General features: G+C 43.4%; 1 protein-coding gene across 1 annotated transcript in view; it reads right to left on the bottom strand.

Moving 5' to 3' along the window:
- gcn1 (GCN1 activator of EIF2AK4) overlaps positions 1 to 15,632 on the bottom strand; it is a 29,362-nt gene that overhangs the window by 4,993 nt on the left and 8,737 nt on the right. The window contains exons 21-51 of the mRNA XM_040050191.1: positions 15,460 to 15,553; positions 15,259 to 15,372; positions 14,967 to 15,165; positions 14,727 to 14,879; positions 13,706 to 13,887; positions 11,919 to 11,999; positions 11,610 to 11,753; positions 11,060 to 11,184; positions 10,610 to 10,799; positions 10,438 to 10,508; positions 10,095 to 10,260; positions 9,808 to 10,002; positions 9,467 to 9,713; positions 9,229 to 9,350; positions 9,020 to 9,134; positions 8,608 to 8,787; positions 5,877 to 6,097; positions 5,694 to 5,762; positions 5,384 to 5,522; positions 5,102 to 5,298; positions 4,846 to 4,988; positions 4,636 to 4,753; positions 4,319 to 4,534; positions 4,038 to 4,202; positions 3,707 to 3,868; positions 3,519 to 3,611; positions 3,284 to 3,427; positions 2,321 to 2,590; positions 2,060 to 2,173; positions 1,321 to 1,551; positions 1,031 to 1,224 (exon numbers count right to left, since the gene is read on the bottom strand). Of these exons, the coding sequence (XP_039906125.1) occupies positions 1,031 to 1,224; positions 1,321 to 1,551; positions 2,060 to 2,173; positions 2,321 to 2,590; positions 3,284 to 3,427; positions 3,519 to 3,611; positions 3,707 to 3,868; positions 4,038 to 4,202; positions 4,319 to 4,534; positions 4,636 to 4,753; positions 4,846 to 4,988; positions 5,102 to 5,298; positions 5,384 to 5,522; positions 5,694 to 5,762; positions 5,877 to 6,097; positions 8,608 to 8,787; positions 9,020 to 9,134; positions 9,229 to 9,350; positions 9,467 to 9,713; positions 9,808 to 10,002; positions 10,095 to 10,260; positions 10,438 to 10,508; positions 10,610 to 10,799; positions 11,060 to 11,184; positions 11,610 to 11,753; positions 11,919 to 11,999; positions 13,706 to 13,887; positions 14,727 to 14,879; positions 14,967 to 15,165; positions 15,259 to 15,372; positions 15,460 to 15,553 (4,854 nt within the window). The remainder of the gene's footprint in view (positions 1 to 1,030; positions 1,225 to 1,320; positions 1,552 to 2,059; positions 2,174 to 2,320; positions 2,591 to 3,283; positions 3,428 to 3,518; positions 3,612 to 3,706; positions 3,869 to 4,037; positions 4,203 to 4,318; positions 4,535 to 4,635; positions 4,754 to 4,845; positions 4,989 to 5,101; positions 5,299 to 5,383; positions 5,523 to 5,693; positions 5,763 to 5,876; positions 6,098 to 8,607; positions 8,788 to 9,019; positions 9,135 to 9,228; positions 9,351 to 9,466; positions 9,714 to 9,807; positions 10,003 to 10,094; positions 10,261 to 10,437; positions 10,509 to 10,609; positions 10,800 to 11,059; positions 11,185 to 11,609; positions 11,754 to 11,918; positions 12,000 to 13,705; positions 13,888 to 14,726; positions 14,880 to 14,966; positions 15,166 to 15,258; positions 15,373 to 15,459; positions 15,554 to 15,632) is intronic.

Raw genomic sequence — 15,632 nt, 5'->3', positions numbered from 1 at the left:
ACACCAATATTTGATGATTTAAGAAAAAAATAAAAAGATCCCAAATTCTAAATTATTGGCTGATATTATTACTGCTTATGCTTCTTAAGCAGATTTTCCTAACATCTGATGTGTGTACTTATTAATTGCGCTCTGCTCGACACTGCTCAGATCAGATGGTTGTTGCATTTCTTGCAAACAGTGACGCTACAGAGTGCCCTCTGATGGAAAAACTGTGCAATGTCAGCACCCATAACACAACTGAAGAGTGTTTCTCCAGCCTCTTCTTTACTATTTAATTTTTATCAGTGCGGAGATCGGTAGAGTGGCAAATAGCTAATACTGGTCACTAATTTAAGCCTACCGATAAATTAAATAAATGATCTTTATGTTCCTTATTAGAGCCAAAAAGTTACAAAACACAAACGCTGTTGTGTCTACTTTATAGAAGTTAATGTTGAGGATACAACAAGCCTCCACCAGGTTTAAAAAATAAATAAATAAATAAATAAATAAATAAATAAATCATTCTTTCAATGACACGTGTGCCAATATAAAGAGCTGTACTGGCAGCTGGTGTGCCCAATTTATGACTTCTCCATATTTTTTGTGCTCATGGTGCCTTTGGGGGTCTTCATGATGAAATTAAGTGACAAATAAAATGACTTTCTGGGTGATTCAGTCCATCCTGAAGTTTGTGCTCTGTGCCCTGAAGGTTTGGTTCTGGTGTTTGGCAGTAATTAGCATGTAAATGCTTTCTCAGCATATTCTATTGTCTAAATGATTATTCCAAAATAGAGGAGTGAACTGCCCTCTTTAATATACAGGCTATGCTTCATACACACATTTTCAGACTAATGGCTCCCAGTCTGTGCTTGTAACATTAAGACAAAGCAGCATCTTTAATCAGATGATACATTTCAACTTCTCTATTTGTGGAGATAAAATGATTTAAAATATTAACATCACAGGCTCACACATTTTGAAAATTCTGTTGGGGATGTTTATTGTTGCTGATTCTGTACTGAACAATACCAGACTGCACACAAACCTGACTCCAGAGTCCTCGGCATTGCGAATTGCAGAGAGTTGCTCAGTGAAGAGTGGATCGACCTTGGTGTGGATGGAAACCAGCTGACCCAGAGCCTCTGCCGCCCTCAGTCTTACAGCACGGCTTGAATCCTGCAGGGCTTTCAGGAAGGTGGTCTGGAGCTGAGGCAGGAAGGGCTTCAGGGCTATGCCCACCTGGAGGAGGAACGCAGTGCAGAGGTTAGAGCCTTCTGACAGAAACTTTGACCAGCTTTGGAGAGGTACGGTTGGCCATTTTGTCTTCCACCAGACCTTTGCCAGCAGCAGGGTGAGAGTCTCTAATAGAGCAGTCTTCACAGTCCAGGCAAAGCGGTCTCCTAAGATACGAATAAGAGGTCCAGTGATGTTGACTACAGACGGCCGCAGAGCCTCGGGAGACGTCAGTTTGATGACCCCTCCTAATGCTTTAGCCGCCTCTTCTTTCTGTTCAGGGGTGCCAGTGAGGACACCTTCTCTCAGGACTGGCAGGATACAGGTCACACCCTATGTAAGCATCAAGATAAAAATATTAACTGAACAGAGCTGAAAGAAACCAACATTTCCCAATTAATGTTTAATTGGTGGCATATTGAAATTGCTTTTTTGTTCCCCGAACAGTCAAGAATCCACAGATAATATACATACACAATGATATAAACACCTTTTGAAAGCTGGATCCAGTGGACATGTGGTACTTTGCTTTTTTGAAGAACTAAACAACCTTAAAATCAGATTGTTACTGAAAGTGTGTAAGCCAGGTTAAAACACACTTGGCCCATTGCAGTGCCCGCTCTTATTGAGCAAATCAATAGAAAGACCTCCACGTGAATGATCACTATTAATGAGTTTCTAATTATGTGGACACAGTTCATGTCACAAATGTGCCCACTCAAAGCTCTGCTCACTTGACAGAACAAGAACTCAATAGGATGAATGAGCTGCTGTAGAATGACATCACCATGCTGTAATAATGTAGCAATAGTGTTTATTGTGTCAGGCGCTGGCCTCTTACCTTCTTGGGCAGACAGAAACCAGGAAGGTGCTGACCCTTCACATCTCCGGCTACTGATCTAATGTCTCGATGCAGATCGTCGATTAGAGCCAGCTGGCTGCTTGCATCCAGTTTCTAAAGAACACATCAAAGCCACAGTGAGTTTGCATTTCACCTTTGATTTAAAAACAATCAAAAGGTCCACTGTTTTATTTACTACCATATTTTGTACTAGACTATGAAAGCTCATGCAAATGGAAAGAAATTTTTATAGGAACACACCTTGGTGATGGAGTTGATGGTGTCCCAACTCTGAGACAAAACCTCTGGGTTGGAATCGTTAAGAAGGCGGATGAGGCCTGACAGCAGCGTGCGTGTGTGGGCACTGTAGTCCAGTCGGGTGCGAGCAAAGTAGGCATTGAGGATGGTGACGGCAGCCTGTCTGAGGCCAGGATCGGTGCCCCGTGTGGCCTCCAGCAGGTCTTCTATGATGATCCGCTGGCCCACTTCATCCTCCACAGAAAGGATCACCGTCTGACAGCTGCACAATTCCTGGTGCAAAGGTAACAACATCCAGTCATATCATTCAGAAAGGCAGTTTAAAATATGCAGTGTTCACAGTAAAATAACCACCAAAAAGTCTGAGTTAATAGAAGCAACACCATGACATTTTAATGGAGCTCACTTCTTGCATAGATCTGAAAAGTATTTTAGGGTTTAAATGCGTTGTAAATATTTACACCACAAAACTGCAGCTCTTTCTAAATCACTGCCAATACCTTTGTGTACAAAATGTTTTGAAATAAATTAAGAAGGTTTTAAAAGACAGGGAGACCACAGACTGGATAGTAACTGATTTAACCTGGTGATGGTCAAAGCTGTGCTTTAAAAGGGGAAAAAAATAATCTGAGCCTAGAGGGGAGACATGGTGTTCTGGTACGTCTGCAGCTGCATTTTGAATGACAATAAGAGGAAATCAAAGTAGGACATATGGCCTGTTTAGCAGATAAGGATTTTAATTCTCCAGTTGATTTAAAATAGAAGAAGCCACTGAGCAGAACGGGGTAACAGCAGTAGTGCTGGAGTATTGTCTCAGAATACTACAAAGTTAACATATACAGGAGTGGTATCGTATTAAAAAACAAACAAGCAAATAAGAAAAATCTGACCAAAGGACGTTAACAAAATCCTCAAACACAACAGAATCAGTAGGGAAGCTTTATATTTGGAGATTGCTGGTTGTACCTGTGCTTCGTCCTCTGTTCCCAGTTTTCCTTTGAGGGAAGAGAGCAGGGCAGGGAGGATGACTCCTAGATGACGTGTCAGAGCATCTCCAGCCACAGCAGACAGGAAGGCCAGTACTCGGGTGTTTACAGGAGGAGCAGTCAGCTAGCAGAAGCACAGAGAACACTGGATTATAGTCACACAACATAAAAATGACATAAAGGCCTTAAAAAGGAAATCACGTGTGATGCTTTACCTTTGGAACCAAGTAAGGCAGCACAGAACGACTCTTTACTGCCATGACTTGCTTCAGGCCATCCAAAGCAAACTCAGCCGTTTCCTCATCATCCTGCAAAAACATGTTCGGTATGAGATATAGACTAGACTGCAAAGCTTCTTAAATCCTACAGATTTCATATTACATTTTCCCCCTCACTCCCTCACCAGCTGTTTGAGCAAGGTAGGCAGGATGTCATCCAGCGCCTGGTGACCGATGGTTGCATGGAGCTGCTCAAAGGTTTTGGCCGCAGCCTCTCGGACCTCCTCCAGAGGGTCACACAGAGCCTTCCTCACTGTAGGGACGAGTGACTCAGAGAAAACAAGCACCTGCAACACAAGTGTCATCAGATTTAAGGTTTTAAGTTTACTAGAATTTTCAGCTTAAGCTAAAACAGGCCCCACTGCTTGATTCAGAACCATTTTTAATAAATAAAATCATTGTAAAAGTTCCAATTCAATCCCACGAGCTATAATAATTACAAACAGTGTGACTCACAGCGTCTTTACTGGTGGACTTCATGATTTCACTGAGGCCGATGCAGACACCTTGCCTCTCATCGCTCTTGTCAGAGCGCAGGCCCTCCTCCAGGATGGGAATGATCTCCGGGAGAATCTTCTCTCCAAGTTTCCTCACCAGATCACCCAGCGTCCGAGCAGCGATCTAAAACCGTGCAGACAAATGACGTTAACAAAAAGCTCTGTATGACTACTTTCACGTCAAGAGCCAAACAGAAACACCAGAGATCATAAAAAGAGTTAAAGAAAAACAAGCATTACTGTTCTTTTGTCAGGACACGTAGAAGCCAGGAAGCCCAGCAAGAGTGTGAAGAGGGTTGGGAGGATTTCTCTCAAAGTTCTGGGGGTGTTGGACACCACGATCTTCCACACGTGGAGAGAAGCTTGTCGAACCACGAGCTGGGTGTCTGAACGGCCCATGTAGAGGCCTGAGAGGACGCGGTTACGACGCTCAGCTCCCAGAGCACTAATGATAGCCTGAGAGGGGTAAAGGTCAAAGATCAGCAAACAAAATTCAACCAATATCACAGTTAATAGGAAATGAACTGCTGAGAAAAAATATATATACACATTCATACTTTATTAGATGCAGCAGTTCCAAAGTTGTCGTCCTCTGACGCCGTCTCTGTGGTCATCTTTCCGGTTACTCCAGAGATATGGAACAGCAGGTCGCCAAGCAGCTGCACAGAGCTGAATCTATAAACCAACAAGGGCACGAGTCAGCAGGTCAGTAGCTCTATGAGTGACATTTATTGAACTGCCAACATGTTACCGTGCATTTATCTGACCTGATTCTCCACAGGTCATCAAACAGTCCTTGTTCCAGCTCGGGAAGCAGCAGTGCGATGGCGGTCTCAGCGTACATGCTGATGATTCTCTGGCCGGCTCGCAGTGCCGTGTCTCGCACGTACTCGTTCTCATCGGCCAGCGCCTGGTGGACGAGAGAGAGCATGAGGCTGCAGTGAAACACTTTTTTACATTATTATTCATTGTGATTTTAAAATGTTTTACTCTTAGCAGTAAGTAGCTCTTAGTAACCAGTACCTTGAGAATGCAAGGGATGATGGGACCAACATAGGGAGTAAATTTATCTCCAAAAGTGAGCGGCAGGTAGATGAACATCATGATGTAGCCATCTCTGACGTGGGAAGCAATGTCCACCTTGCTGGCAGTTTGCACTACGTCTGGCATTAGCTTGTCCAGCTTCTCTACTCCCAGTCCAGCCATGACCTCAGCCAGACCTGAAAAAGACCGTCACACAAACCACTGAGCTCTTGGCTTTGAGCACAAATCAGAAACACGAGGACAGAGTAGAGAAGAACCCACCTTGTGCAGCTCCTGAGCGGTCCACAGAGCTCTGCTCAGAGGCCAGCGTCTCCATGAGCCACGGCAGCAGGTCGTCAAAGCAGGACTCACCCATCCCCTTAACCATGGCACCCAGGGCTTTAGCTGATACTGTACGAACCTGAAGGGGGAAAGAGAAGGAAACATGATAAAAGATGAAAGGAAAAAATGAGAGGAGATAAAATGAAGTTAAAAAAAAACAAACAAAAAAACAAAAAACAAAACACGGAGTGAACTGCTGCTTCATCGTCAGCTACACACATACAGGATTATTTAAGAATACTAAACACACCTCAGGCACCGGGTCCAACAAGGAGGCCTTCAGTCCAGGAATAACACTGGGTAGGTATGGTGACAGATCCTGTAAGGAGCAGAAGAAAACAAAAACAAAGCAAACAAATCATTAAGAAAAAGCTTTGGAAAACACTAATTTTACTGAAAGGACTACTCTGATATTTCGCTTATCCCCGTGTACCTTCTGGTCAGTGAGCGAGTACATGTTTCCAATGATCTGAGCAGCCATCTTGCGAGTGTCAGTGGAGCGATCCTGGAAGGCTCTCTGGACGATGGGCATGATGAGGGCGAGAGAGGGGGCGTCGATGAAGTGCACAAACTTGGTGTCCAGCAGCGTCTGCAGGCACGTCTGGGTTTTCCTGGACGGGTCGGTGAGAGCATCCAATAGGATGGGGGTGATAGCTGGAAGAGAAAAACAAACTTAGCTGTTAGCATTACTGTACCTACCACTGGTATAATACCAGTAGATTACAGATGGTCGCCCTCCCTAATCCTGGTTCTGCAGGGGGCTTCTTCCTGTTTACATGGATTTTTTCCTTCCCACTGTCGCCAAAGTGCTTGCTCATACGGGGTCGTATCATCATTATCATCGTTTATTTATATAGCACTTTAAAAAACACACAAGGCTGACCAAAGTGCTGAACAATAGAAATATAATAGATTCCATAAGAATAATAAATACGATAAAATAATAAACATAGCGAAAACAATAAAATATAAGTAAATTAAAGTCAGTCAACCACTGAGTCAAAAGCCAGTGAATAAAAATGCGTTTTCAATCTGGATTTAAAAACCATCACTGATGTCGATCGCCTAATGTGAAGAGGAAGATTATTCCAAAGCTTAGAGGCCATGATAGGGAACGCTCGGTCTCCTCTCAGTTTCAGCCGTGATTTGGGGACTGAGAGCAACAGCTGCTCAGCTGACCGGAGCGAATGAGTGGAGACATAGGGCTTCAGCAAATCAGACAAATATGCAGGTGCCAGACCATTTAAAGATTTAAAAACCAATAAAAGAACTTTAAAATGAATCCTAAATTCAATTGGAAGCCAGTGCAGGGAGGCCAGAACCGGAGTAATGTGCTCAAATTTCCTTTTACCAGATAAAAACCGTGCTGCAGCATTCTGTACTAGTTGCAGGCGTGTCAGAGTGCCCAGTCCAACCCCTATTAAAAGGGAGTTGCAATAATCCAAGCGTGAGGTTATAAAAGCGTGGATAACAGTCTCCAAGTCACGCCTTGAAAGAAAAGGTTTAACCTTCGACAGACGCCTGAGTTGATAGAATGACGATTTCACCACCCCATTCACGTGGCCATCAAACGTAAGTGCAGAGTCGATTTTTAACCCAAGATTGGTAATCGAGCTCTTCAGGTGAGGGGTCAGAGCAGCAAGGTCAACATCAGGGATATCAGAGGAACGTTTCGGGCCAAACAGAATTGCTTCCGTTTTACGTTCATTAAAATTTAAAAAGTTTTGAGCCATCCATGACTTAACATCACCGAGGCAATCAAGCAGGAGTCTAACTGGGGAGCTATCAGAATGACTGAAAGGAAAATAAAGCTGGCAGTCATCAGCATATAGATGAAATGAAACTTTGTGTTTACGAAAGATTGCACCCAGTGGCAGGAGATACAATGTAAACAGTAATGGCCCAAGAATAGATCCCTGTGGTACACCCCATGGCAGAGGGGCCACAGAGGACGATGAGGAGCCCAACTTAACACAGAAGCTCCTGTTTGAGAGGTATGATTTTATCCACAGGAGTGCAAAGCCAGAAATGCCCACATAAAGCTGTAATCGAGAGATCAGCAGGTCGTGATCCACTGTGTCAAATGCAGCAGTCATATCTACCGTAGTAGTATAAGCACCACATGTTTACCACAGCCCGTCGCTACCAGAATATCGTTCATAACCTTTATGAGAGCTGTCTCTGTGCTATGAAACTGCTTAAAGCCGGACTGAAAAACATTTGAGAGTTGTTTAGATAATCCATCAGCTGAGTGTGAACAACCTTTTCCAAGATCTTACTCAGAAAAGGAAGTTTAGAGATGGGTCTAAAGTTTGACATTACTGAAATATCTGAGCCTGGCTTCTTAAGTAAGGGGTGAATAACTGCATGCTTAAGGTTGTATGATTGTTGGATTTTTCTCTGTATGTATTATTTGTAGGGTCTACCTTACAAAATAAAGCACCTTGAGGCGACTGTTGTTGTGATGTGGCGCTGTATAAATAAAACTGAATTAAATTAATATGCACCTCGTCATATCATAAGGTGTTGTACTAGATGTACTAGACATTGTTGAGATGATTTGTTCCAGGCACTCAGAACAAAACAAACCTTTTTGGCTAAATATTTTAGAGTGAGCCAATTATGGTTATTTACATTCTGTTTTTATTGTTAGACTGTATTTGGTGCAGCCCCTCAGATGATTTTTTTTCTACTTGCAAACTGCAGATTTTAACAGGTGGGTGGGCTTCAGTGCTCTGAGATTAAGGATATCTGTTCTCATTATTATCACGCAAAGAGTTCAAAAGGACTGTCTGAAGCTGAGCTTTTCATGCTTTGGGCTGAAGTTTTGGCTCACGGAGATTAGCTGTACACTGACCTCATTTGAAACTTTGAGCATGTTAAAGCTTAGCATTCACTGTTGGAAAGTACACATGACAAAATAAGGGAAAGTGCGATATTTCCACTCTAAAAAGTGTATTCAAATTAGGAATGCATTCCTGTGTTAAAAAAGGATTAACCTCATTGCAGCAGAGTATAGCTTTCATTTTATTTGCTCTTCATCGACACTACCTGAAACAGTAGGAGGGAAATATTCAGTTTCTTTGGGTCCATATTTTATGACTGCCTATGAGCAACAAGCCTTCTGCATTGGCAGCTGTGCCTCAAGACACTGAATCACTTACCCAGGATCTCTGGGTTGCGGATGACTGAGCCAATTTGTCGGAGGGCCTGCTGGCCGGCCTTCTGCACCTTCACATGGGAGTCAGTCAGCACCTCCGTCAGCTTGGGCACAATGCTGGGCAGGCAGGAGGACAGCTGCTTGGGTGCACAGTAAGCCATGGCACCCAATAACTCCACAGAACCTGCAGGAACAAGAGGGGTGAGCGACGGGATTGGAGTAGTCATCTGACTGAGACTGATTATTACCCATTTATGAACTCTTCAGTGCTGTTACAACAGCTGAAAACCACACGTGTAACTACTGTTCTCTAGTTACATGTGTGTGTGTGCGCTAAAAAAAACTAGAGCCCATTCTAAATACATCACTATATTCAAGACCTGCTGTGACACCCTTTGACTGAAGATGCGCTTTACCTGCTTTTGTCCTCCAAGACTCCTCCTCCAGGGCCACCAGCAGGGAGGGCAGGACCAGCTTCACCCCATGGGCACTCAGGTTCCTCATCACAGCCTTGGCACAGTCATCTGCAGCCTGGGAGGACAAGCAGGAGGGGTGGTAAAATGTCCCACTTGAGGAAAAGCCTCCAACAACTAATATTTAGACAACAACACGACCTGCCTCTCACCTCTCTAACATACTGGTTCCCGTCTCCAAAACAGAGCAGGAGGTGTGGCAGCACATGGACCACGTAGGGCTCAAACAGTTTTCCCAACATGTTACACAGCATCTCAAAGGCAAACAGCGCCCCTGCAACAAACCAAAAATAAACCGGATGCTCTGAGCTGTGCTAATAATGGTGGCATCTGGTATAAAGAGGATGAATCAAAACCAGACAGTCCAATGACTCGTGAATTCTTGCTGACCTTCCCTGCGTCTGAAGTTTTTCTTATCCTGGATGGCCTCAGTAAGTGTGGTCATGATGTCCTGCTGTTTAAGCGCCAGGATCCCGAGTCCTTTGACCAGTCCAGCTAGCCCGTACGCTGCACCCTTCCTCTCTGCGTATTTGTCGCTCTCAAGCAGCAGCTGAAGCAGGTTTTTAACAATCCCTGCAGCATCCTCTTTGATGGCGGGGACCAAAGGAGGCAAACAGCTGGCAACAGACTCCTGGACCTGGTGAAGGACGACATACCACACAAGATGACGTTGTGAAAATCGGAGTAGTACAGGTTGAGTGGGTAGAAAAGGAGCCAAAGTAGGCCTTTACCTGCTGTGATGGTGTAGAGAGTGCGGTAATAAGCTTGGCCACAATGGGTTTGACTTTGGGGTCGTTTTTGTCCAAATGTTTGGCCAAGGAGCCCATGAGAATAACCACGCTCTGACGCACAGAGTCGTAGCTGGCATCCTGCGGGGCGTTCTTCAAGAACTCCTCAAACACTGGCAGCAGGGAGCTCACGTTATCCTGACACATAAGGAAGGCGCATGAGATGCCGAGGAATACAGAAATCATAGCTGTCTGAAAACAACGTCTAGAAAAATAGAACTGAGCGTTACCTTGCCGTGTGTGTTGAGCGCTGAAAGGGCGGCGTCCAGCATGCAGCGCCGCACATCAGTGTGGCGATCGTTCAGAGCATCGGGAACGAAGAAAAGGAAGAGAGGGGTGACCTGAGATTCATCCAGGTACTGAGAGAGCTTGTTCAGAGCCAGAGCAATGCCACACCTGGGAATAAAAAACATAATCAGTGCACAAGAACAACACTGCATTCAACCACAGTCTTTAGGAACACTTCTTAAGTCCTGATGTTTTCCCATCATTTACATTTGGGTAATACAGAACTGTGTGGCACTCAGAGCTTTTTTTCTTTCCTTAAATTCCATCAGACCCAGATTTAATTACCTGGCCTCCCACTGGTCAGGTGGGGCTTCAGAGATGACTCTGCCCAGTGCATCCAGCACAGGTGGTGGTCTCTTTAGAAGGAAAAAAAGAGAAGAAAGAACCGATCAAAACAAATTTACATTGTTACAGCAATAAAAATCTATGTAAATCGATGGGTGGGACATGTTCTTACATAAAGTTTTTGATGGTAGAGCTCAGTGAGCTGGCAGAGCACCGTGGCAGACTGGTCTCTGTACTGGGACACGGCACTCGACAGAGCGTCAGCTGCTGCAGAGCGGATGGCTTCCTCGTGGTGAGTGACGTCCCCGATCAGCAGTGAGCAGATCTCAGGGACCAACTCCAGACCCAGAGACTCCCAGAGCCTGAGCAGGAGGAACAAACAGGGGAACTGGCCAATTTACAACATTGTTTCTCCACAGCACAAATCAAACATTTTCATCATGTTTTGACTCGAATATAAAAACCAGAATGGTTAAAATGTAAATTATCAAACAATGTTATTGCAGAATGGTGTCAACATGGGACTGAATGAAACATGAACGAACAAACAGACTGAAGAACAAAAGTCAAACATTTTCAGTCAGTGACTGTTTGCAGGAAGTTAGGAACAGGTGTTACATACTTTTCAGCCAAGGCTTGACCTTCCTCCTCAACATCGAATCTGGCAACCCAAAGCCTGCGCAGCAAACTCATCCCGCTGGTGTCTGTGCAGTCTGTAGGCAGGGCAAACTCCATCTCCAACAGCCCCTGAAAACAAACAGGACGAACCGTTAATCAAATGTTGAAACTTAAAATGTTGATTTTCTTGAAAAACGTATGTTTGTTTCACATTTTAATTTGCTAAAATGCTTCAAAAAAAGTTAGGACGAGGCACTGAAAGACTGAAAAACATCTGGCGGAATCTCTTAAAACCAGGTTAATTACATGAGTGTGTATAAAAAGAGCAACCCAGAGAGGCCAAGGCTTTCAGGAATACAGCTGAACAATTAAATTAACTTCATTAATTTATTAAAAGACTAAGTTAATTCAGAGAAATCTGTGGCAGTCAGGGACAAAGGCTCTGAACTGTTCTGCAATGGAAACACTTCTAAAAACCACGGCCAGTGAAATGTAAGATAGAGAGACACAGAGACACTTCAGCAAATATCAAAATGAAGTGATCCCAGGCTCACCCTGAGGGCGGCGTCACGGACTGAGAAGCAGGGTGAAAGCAGGGCGTTGAGTAAGACATCGATCTCTGGCTGCTCTGCTACAGTGCAGCCCTCTTCTCCTCCAGCACTGGCACACAGAGCCGTCAGGCACTGAGACGCCAACACCTGAAACACAAAGTGTGCAAAGTGTCACATTGTGGAGCTACGCAATAATTCTGGAGCAGAGTAAAACAAGACCTAAAAGGTAACATTCAAAATGACTTGATGTCCCACTGAAGCATTAGAAAGGGTCCAAATGTTTGGATACACAAACTAAACTCTGGCATTTACCTGGAGCCTCGGTGCTGCGGTGGAAATGACTCTGGTCAGTAGCAACAACATGCTGACACGTGGAAGCAGCTCTGGGCCGTTCTATGACAAGAAAACAACACAAAGAAATGATACTATGCAGTGTTTGGAAATGTACTCTATATCGTGCAAGTCTAGAGCCACTCTTCATTTTATTTACACTGCAAAGAGCCAGACTTTGTCATTTTTAAAGTGCTCTTGGGCAATAATTCTCCAGACTTTCTGAAGGCCTTTCTTTGGACACTGGCTGTTTTTTCACTTTCAGTCCAGCGCTTGTAGCTGAGCATTTTTAAAGGAAGGTCAAGGGTAAATATGTTGTTAAGTTACTTAACACTGATATATGAATCATGCAAACAACAAAGGCCCTAACTCAAAGAATAAACCTGTGTTGCGTTTACACAGAGTAAACAAATGATTTTAAATTGTATTGTAAAATAAAATAAACAGATCCAGGCCAAGAAAAAAGGGGGATGGGATGTAAAGTGTAATTTAAAAAAAACAAAAAAACAAAACAAAAAACAAAGATTTACAAATCTCATAAACTTAAGATTTATTGTGGTTTCTATAGAACATAGAAAACATCTTAAACTGAAACATTTTATCATTTCTCAAAATACATTTCAGCTTACTCTGAAATTGATGGTGGCAACACATGACCAAATATGTTGGGACAGGAAAAAAACAAACTAAATTAAAAAGTGGTACTAAAAAAAACTGGGCTAGAAGAACGTTTGACAGCTAATCAGGTTAACTTGAAACAGGAACAAGGCGGAAAAATCAATACTGGATACCACACGATCTCTGGGCCTTCGGGCTGCACTGAATTAAAAAGCAGGCACGATTCTGTCGTGACTCAGGAGCACTTCAGAAACTGTTCTCTATGAACACAGTTCACTGTGCCGTTCACAAAAGCAGGTTAAAGCTCGATCATGTAAAGAAGCTCTATGTGAACCCGATCTAGAAATGCTGCCATCTTTCTCTGGGCATAAACTCATTTAACATGGACTGAGGTAAAGTGGAAAACTGTTCTGTGGTCAGATGAATTAAATCGGAAATTCTCTTTGGAAAACAGTGGCGCTGCGTCCTCTGGATTAAAGAGGAGAGGGATCATCCGGCTAGCCATCAGCCTTGAAGCCAACATCCTGATTGTATAGGGGTGCATTGGTGTTTATAGAAATGTCAGACTGTACATCTGGAACCAGGCACAATGGTGAAAGGCATATCCAGATTTTGGAGCATCGTGTGCTCCCATGCAGACAGGATCTATTTCAGGAAAGGCCAACAAGACGCTGCTAAATCTCATCCTGCATCTATTACAACAGCATGACTTCATAGTAGAAGAGTTCACCGACCTGCGTGCAGTTCAGACCTTTCACCAACTGAAAACATTTCAGTGCGTCATATAACATGAAACACCACAAAGAAGTATGGCGACTGTTAAGTAGCTAGAATCCTTTGTCAGGCGAGAGTGAGACAACTTTTAACTGTTGTTAAAAGAACAGGGAACTCTACCCTGTGCCAACTTTCACGACACGAGTTGCTGCCATTAAATACCAAAATGAGCCAATATCTTCCTTGAAGTTGAATATTTTCTCCTCTTAAATGTTTGATATGTTTTATGTGCACTATATGAATAAAATATGGGTTTCTGCATATGATTGCATTCACTTTTTATTTACACTTCACACAGACTCCCAACTTGTTTAGAACTCGCTCTGTGCAGATAACAGCCACCACACAGAAAATGGAATAAAGCCATTCGTCTGTACCTCATCTATGGCAACGTCATCACTGTTGGTGTCAGCCCGAAGCTGAGAGTGTTCATTGATGACCTGCAGTGCTCTCATCATGGTGTTCTCCGCCTCCTCGGTGCTGTCTGAAGACTCCCTGAGTGTAGCGTTGAGGAGAGGGAAGCAGAAGGAAAAGGCAGGAGCAGATAGAGGTGCCGCATCTGAGGAAAAAATAAAAAAATACATATTGAAAGGAAAGGAAGAGAAGGTCATCCCTCTCCTGAACGACGCTTGCTTGACGCCGCCCAACACACACGCCAAGGTAACGCTCAATTCTGGGTTTTTTAACAGTTTGTTTTCTATCATTTTTATGTTCCTCGGAATCTCATGTGCCTGCTTTATGTGCCCGGATAATTATTTTTAGTACCTTATAATTTAAAATTATTTACACATGTATGCTATTAGGGTAATTTATACTTAATAGCCTTGTTCACTACAAGGCCTGAATATATTTTTTGGGTCATTGATGTCTGTTGATAATCAAGAGTACTGACCAAACCTAAATGAACTTCACTGTTTTCACGAAGGATTAAAATTAACGTTAAACGGCACAAACTCATCAGTAAAGTATTTACAGAGATCAGCTCATCTTAGACCTTTAAAGACTGGGACTTTTTTGTTTTTAAACTAGAGCAGGCGCCCTCTGCTGGACGTTTGAAAGAATTCAGGTTTTCAGACCCATAAGGTATGACCATCTTTTACATACTTTAGGTTTGTATTTTCTGCACAGGGAATTGTCCATTATAAACCTGTCTCCTTTATTTGAGCTTTCATCTGAATTATTTTCATCTTTTGGGGGAAAAAATATGAAACTGAAACCAGTTTAATATTCATCACATTCAGCAGTTATACTGTGGTCACAGTGAGCAGCGCTTTAATTTGTGTTCTTTAGATTTTATTCTCATCTTTTAATGTTTTTAATCATCAATGTGGTGTTGGTTCAAGCCTTTCAGATTTATTGACTCACATTCATTTCATTTTGTGAACCACATGTACTCACCGGCAGTCTTGCCCTCTCTCTGTGGGACGGTGTGGTTGTGCAGCAGCATCACGGTGCGGTGAGCAGCTGTAGCCAGGTCCTCTTGTTCCCAGGCCTTATCCAGATCACACTCAGGCTTCAGTAACCGTAAAGTCACATGACCCACAAGGACAGCTGGATGGGGGAAAGAAAAACAAAAGTGATTTTAAACTGAGATGCCAGAAACAGTGTTTTAAAACTACACCAAGACAGACTTTGTACCCAGATGTTGAAGGCTCTTGGGCATGAGGCACACTCCAATATCCAAGAAGACCTGCTGGATGCTTGGAGCAGCCAGGGGGGAATGCAGCAGGGGCATTAGGACCTGGAGGACAGCAGGGAGCTCCCTGGTGATCTGAGCAGGTCTCTCTATCAGAGTGGCTTCCAGGAGACCCACCACACTCTGCAGCTCTCCATCCAGCTGCAAACAGCAAACAGGGAATTTTAAAATGTCACATTGGGGGCACTCTGTTTTAATGACCTGATTTACTGGACAGACTTTAGAGCTCCTTACCTCTTGGAGTCTTTTGCGAGTAGCAGACTCTTTTTCCAGCTGGATTTGCATCATTTCCTTCTGTTTGGTAGTTAGCTGGATCTCCTCTTTGATACCTTTCTTCTTCTTGAGCTCCTGTAACATCAAAAAGGAAATTAACACATTCAAATAGTTTCAAACATTAAGGTCCTTAAAAAAAATAAAAAACAATAATTAATCTACCTCCTGTAACTCCAGTTCAATGATCTGTTCCTTGTATGAGTACGCCTTGTTCTCTCGCTTCATGTTTACTTTCTTAGTGTTTTCCTTCTGGGCACTGCAGCAGGTTAACAGAGGGGAGACAGGAGTGAATAAATGTCCCACAGATGGAGCTCTGAGTTCAGCTGCAGGTGAGT

The sequence above is a fragment of the Simochromis diagramma genome, unplaced genomic scaffold (assembly GCF_900408965.1).
Source record: "Simochromis diagramma unplaced genomic scaffold, fSimDia1.1 OVJJ01000159.1, whole genome shotgun sequence".
NCBI lineage: Eukaryota > Metazoa > Chordata > Actinopteri > Cichliformes > Cichlidae > Simochromis > Simochromis diagramma.
This window is presented reverse-complemented; position numbering and strand designations above follow the sequence as displayed.